We start from the raw sequence: 6,035 nt of genomic DNA, 5'->3' as shown, positions 1-6,035 counted from the left end.
GATTGACACGAATAAACAGAAGGATATAGTAGAAATATATCCTTTGTCTAATTCGTTGAGATGCTTACTGTTTAGCGGCAGTGGAGCGTCTGGGGAAGCCCTTACTATTTTAGGTGACACTAGCTAGTCGTCAAATAAAGGAAGATAACATGTTTGACATATGTATATATTGAAATGTGACATTGTGTAAATTGATGTTGACTGAGATGATGCAAGGAAACGGAAGTTCCCCGGTGAGTATATTTTATTATTGCCAAAAGTTGACAGAACAGTAAATATTGTTTTTTTATTATGTTTATGTGATGTTCGAGTTTATGTCTAACAATATGAGAATGATGACTGTTGAGTGAATTTGCATTGTGGAGACCCATTGGCTAAGAACAACTCTGACAGGTAATAAACCACATTTTAAAGCGTATTTTACAGTTGGTATCGCCAAATGCGTTACGGTCGCGTCAATGAAGGGTGTGCTGGACAAGTGGACCCACCGAAGATGGACTGAGTCCCCTGGTATGAGACAGGCCAAAGCGCACATAGGTGGGCCCTCTGCCTGTCTCTACTACGCCTAAAGAGACGCGAAATTCGGCTAGTGGCAGGTCTTTTAACCGGTCACTGGCACTTAAGAAGCCATCTCCATACTATCGGTATTGCGGACAACCCGAAATGCCGATGGTGCTGTGAGGAGGATGAAACCGTTGACCATGTAGTCGGGGAATGCCCAGCACTCACGCGCGCCAGGTTCAAATACTTGGGTAACACTTTCAGTGTACCGAGCGACTTTAAGTCCTTCAGACCAGAGAGCCTTATCGGTTTCTCTAAGGCCGTTGGACTCGGGTAACCCCCGGTGGGGCATGACGGGTCCATCAGGAGACCTAAATGCACAACTGCCTTGGCAGCCCACTGTTTCGGCAATTCAAATTCAATTGAACCGTTAATTGAGCCTTGGTAAAGGTTACTTTACGGTTATTTAACTCCGAAAACTGCTTGAAAGTGGCTACGTGACTTGACACTTGACATGCACCAAAAAACATGTGATTATTATTTTTATTATCAATACAGTGATTTTTTTGTTTACATTATGGCCTTTAAATTTGTGTTTATGTTTTTAATGTTATTTATGCCCCTTTATGAAATAGACATCCTGTCTACTATCTGACCCTGAAGTAGATATTTATAAAACTACACGGCATGTGAAATCAAAAAGCAAATAACTGGAAAATCAGCCTTTAATCAAGTGTTTTTGCGCACAATATATGTCACTTACTGAGTCGCTGATAAAGTGTAATTAGCTATTAAAGTATACTTAATAAAGTGGGTCTTGTTTTGCCTTTGTCTGCGTGATAAGCAAGTGTTATCTGTGACCCCCCTGGAGATAAATGACCCCCACTGGTACTGATGAATATAAAATGATAAGTCTGGCTGTTTCCTAAACAGTACTATTATTGATATTTGCTGATCTTGGTGTCTGCTTTTTAGCATAAAGGTTCTCAACAACCTTACAGTTTTTTCTTTCTTAACTTGTGTTTTTTTTTACTTCTTCATACTAAGTGTTTTAGTGCGGGTCCAATTTTTTCACATTCGGGAGTGGTATAATTTATTTCTCAATCTGGCTGCTGAGAGAGGAATGCTGAGAACGACTAAGGACTGTCTAGGACTGCGTGTTCGTATTAACTCCCTGCATCAAACTTGGAAGTGGTTGCATCAGACCTTAAGCCTTCACGACTTCCTTATCAACTTGAGTTCAGCTTCTAAAAACGCTTGTTGGAAACACACTCTAACACATTGAACTCCCTATCGGGGCACAACATCTATAAAACAATATTATTAAGTATTCTTGTGTTCATTACGTTTAAGACTTTTTCAAATCAGGAATTTTAAAATGGCCCTAATGCAACACACTTGCAACAGGTTCTATTCTTTATTCGGTCGCATTAACGTTCGCGCCTTCTCAAAAGACTCTAAAACTATTGAGAAAGCCATTAAAAAATCTGTGTTTATTTCTCAATCAAATGATGTCTACATGAACTTGGCTCTTGAAGAATGGCTCTTCAAAAACTTCAACTTTAAAAATCATCATGTCTTGATGCTATGGCAAAATGATCCGTGTGTAGTGATTGGAAGGCACCAAAATCCTTGGTCTGAAACTAACATTTCTGATCTGCACAACCATACAGAAAATGGCATTTACCTGGCGAGAAGAAGTGGCAATGGAGGTTCCGCTTATAATGATAATGGCACACTCAATATGACATTCTTTACAACTAGAGAGAGGTATAATGCTCAGAACAATACTGAGGTTGTTGCAAGAAGTATTTTCAGGGAGTTTGATATTAAGACGAGCATGGGGAGTGATGAAAATCTTTTGTTGAGAGGCAACAAAGTATCCTTTTACATTTCGAGGTCTAAATTTAATTTTAGCTATATAATTCTGGCAAGGAAACTGATACACTCTTAGTATCAAACAATTGTTAATACAGATTAATTACATTAATTTTTAATAAGTAATTTACAATAAAATCACATTTAATATATCTGGTAGTAACTCTGTGCAAGTCACGTAATTTCAAGTCTTAATTTAGAATTTTATCAGAAATTTATTACAGCCAGACATTCTTATCTAAAGTACCTGTCTTAAATTTTTAAAACTTAATGTATTGTTGTCTACGTACATTGATCACATGATGTTATGGAGCAATAAATTGTTCAAATTTTTCCTTATTAATGCACCATTAGATTATGCCACAGGATCAAAAAAATTAGGGCATTATAGATTACTTAAAGTATTCAAAACAAATAACATACACATGTATTTTGAATTCAATCTTTAGTTAATTATTCCTTTACTCATTATTTAACTTAATACCTAATAGCTACTATAAAAAATTAGTTCTTACAGTAAAAAGGAAAGGAAGTTTACTTAACCTAAACAGAATATAAAGCATTGGTATTCGAGACAATAATTTCCATGACATTGCAAGATACAGATGAAACATATTTAAAAATAATTTGTAATAGCATAGTTAAATTAATATATAGTACAAGAGTTTCTTATTTCTACAGGTAAATAAATAAAAGCAGTGGACAGTTTTAATACTGGATTATGCAGAGCCACATTTGTTCTAATATGGTCTAAGTAAATATTGTTACACTGCCAAGTAGTAATTTCATGCACAGTGATAATACAATAATAATTTTAAAAATCAACTTACTTTGGTCAATCTTTGAGATTAATGTTTAAGCAACGTTTGATAAACCAAATTTGTATTAGTTCGTAATGCAGATTAAATAATGTATTTATTACACGATTGTGAAAGGTTTGAATTTTCGTAAAATTAGTTGTACATGTTATACCCCACACAGGAATTAAATACCTCATAATTGACAAACAATTTGAATTTTAGCTTTATAACTAAGAAAATCCCTACATCTAACAATAGCTCCTGTAATAGGAATAATTTTGCTTTCAATGTATTCAATCAAGCTGCCAAAAGTATATGCTTAGATTTGTAGCATATAAGAAATATTAATAAATTCAAGACCACAAGAAATATTCAATTTTAACCAATAGTTTGTACAATCATACCTGTATTACTGTATTTTCCTTAATGCATTTCAATAGCAAGTATCAAACAAAGGTGCAAAAATAGGCAGAGACAATTCCTATCACAGCATGTCACTTATGGTAAAATCAAATAAGGTCAACCGCAATATGGCTCTTCAAAAACATGATGTAAGTTTTGAACTATTTTTTGTTTAAAATACGATCAATCATTTAATTCTATTGCCATTTAACACCTTTTGAATTTTATTCTAGATGAACATCAGGACTAAAGCCACCACTCTAGACGTGCCAACAAACATGATGAATCTATGTGAGGAAAACCCTCAGGTCAATGTAGCATCTCTGATAAAAGCTGTTGGATGGGAGTTCCTTAGGACTAAAGCTTTAACAGTGAGGGATGGGGGAATGGAACTTGCCTATCAACAAAAAGGATTCCAGATGATTAATCCTACCGAGAACTGGTTCCCAGGTATGAATAAATCCATATTTCCATCATTTATTTTTTTAACATTGTACATTCACCACTTTTTTTAATCTCAAGAGTAGCTTAATTTAGGAAAAAAACTCGGCTTACTGCATTAGATAACAAATCACTTTAATTAGGTATTACTTAAAATACACTATATCAGCGTATAGTAAAATTTAGGCTCAAGAGGGTCACATTTTTAATGAGCGCTTTATGGCGGGCATTCACTTGTTTAAAGCGTGATCGCTATTTCTAATACACTTTGACAGTTGTTTACTAATTTATTTTGAACTAAGCTAAATTTATTTTTAAATGTTTATGCTATGTTTAATTCATTTTGCGAATGTTTTCAAGGGCAATAAACCCATAGGGAGGATGACAAAATAAACTTTATTTTACAAAACAAAATACAGTTTCATTCAGCTGGGTATTTTTGAATAATACAGTATTAAATTTTTTTTTAGGATTAAACGCCATTCGGGAAAAATACAGTAGCTGGGACTGGTGCTATGGTAAAACTCCAAAATTCAACATAACTCAAGCTTTTAAAGTGCCCGGAGGACTCGTACGTAATAATACTAGTGCCCCTGGTAATCTACATGTAACAATGACTGTAGAAAATGGACGTATTTCTGATATAACCATTTACGTTCCAAATGAGTTGAACTCTTTAGGATTCACTGGTGAGGCTAAAGTGATCCATAGCCTTAAGGGAAAGAAGTTTTCAGTGCAAGCCTTTGATGATATGGAAGATTCTCTTGGTTGTCTTTTGGACGAGAAAGACAGATTTGTTACAGAGTGCTTAAAGCAAATGGCTTGTGCTTAGATAGTGTGATGTGTGAAAAAGACCTGAACAGTAATAACAAGTTTCAAGGACAGCTTAATATTCCTAATGGTTTTAATGTCTGAATAGTAAATAAGTCTTCCAAAAAAAGCATTGTTTTAATTTAAGTAACAGAGGCTGTTTGATATATAATCGTTTTTTTAGTTTAGTTTAGCTAGCACAGCCACTGTGCAGCTTTCAAGAATTAATCATATCAATACTTTATAGTTTCGTTATTTTAGCAGGATTTATTTTAATGTTTGTTTATCGTATTACACAGCTTTTGTTTGTATTTGTACTTTTCAATATTGTTTTGCAGCTGTTGTGCCTTACATCTGTTAGGGTAGTTATTATTTAGATTATATATTTTGTGTCTGTAAATGTTTTATATTATATTATCTTTAATTCACTGTTTTATCGTGAATATATGTATATTTTTATAAGCAAATTTTGTTTTATTGATGGAACATAAAAAACGCACTGGACAAAGTTCAAGTCGATTATTTTTTTTTTTTTGTTTTAAAAGGCAAATATCCAATATCCTTGATAAGTCAGGCATAATGCGTAATATTTTAATAATTAAAACAGATTAGTATTAATAAGCTTATTTGCTAGCGAATTTCGGGTTTATAGGGTAATTTCCTATGTAGATGAACTTGGGCAGTAAAATTAATTTTTTAGGTCAAAATGCACAAAATATGTCAGGGAAGGCCGCAAATTTGTATTTAAAAAATATAATAAAATTCTTCGTCTTACATTTGACATTTAGATGGCAGCAACATTTGAATGTCTATTAAATAATTTTTTTGTATGTAAACAAAGATTATAATAATATATTGTATGTACTATGTACTTTTACTCTACTAGTAGATAAATGAAAATATTTTTAAATATTACATATTATCAAAAATAAAAGAAATAGCGAATTATTATTTTTTAAATACAACGCGATCAAGGGTTATCAAAAGCCAAGGTTGCTCTCATTAAGTCGCACACGCGTCTAGTTGCGTTCTGTTCACTTATCTCGATAAGTGCAGACTTAAGTATCGCAATAAGGCAAAGTTCGATATGTGGTTTTTTTAATCCTATGGAATAATTCTAAAATCAACCAAAATGATCTCTAGAGCCCTTCTGTCAACCTTCACTCAGAATAGGGAGAGTAGTGGGTTTAATTGCGTCGTTAT

At 33.5% G+C, this 6,035-nt stretch overlaps 1 protein-coding gene across 1 annotated transcript; it reads left to right on the top strand.

The window, feature by feature from the left end:
• Positions 1-1,733: 1,733 nt before the first annotated feature.
• On the top strand, positions 1,734-5,299 carry LOC126748770 (lipoyltransferase 1, mitochondrial-like). Its single transcript, XM_050458215.1, has 4 exons — positions 1,734-2,380; positions 3,620-3,730; positions 3,815-4,031; positions 4,493-5,299. The coding sequence occupies exons 1-4, from the start codon at positions 1,880-1,882 to the stop codon at positions 4,852-4,854; spliced, it is 1,191 nt and encodes a 396-aa protein (XP_050314172.1). The 5' UTR covers positions 1,734-1,879; the 3' UTR covers positions 4,855-5,299.
• Positions 5,300-6,035: the final 736 nt, after the last annotated feature.

Source organism: Anthonomus grandis, chromosome 22 (assembly GCF_022605725.1).
Source record: "Anthonomus grandis grandis chromosome 22, icAntGran1.3, whole genome shotgun sequence".
In the NCBI taxonomy this organism is placed as follows: Eukaryota; Metazoa; Arthropoda; class Insecta; order Coleoptera; family Curculionidae; genus Anthonomus; species Anthonomus grandis.
Note: the sequence above shows the minus strand (reverse complement) of the source record. Positions and strands in the feature narration are given on the sequence as shown.

Coding starts and splice junctions, on each gene's coding strand:
- LOC126748770 (XM_050458215.1), top strand. CDS start 1,880: ATGGCCCTAATGCAACACACTTGCAACAGGTTCTATTCTTTATTCGGT. Junction 3,731..3,814: donor TGGCTCTTCAAAAACATGAT/GTAAGTTTTGAA, acceptor ATTTTATTCTAG/ATGAACATCAGGACTAAAGC. Junction 4,032..4,492: donor TACCGAGAACTGGTTCCCAG/GTATGAATAAAT, acceptor ATTTTTTTTTAG/GATTAAACGCCATTCGGGAA.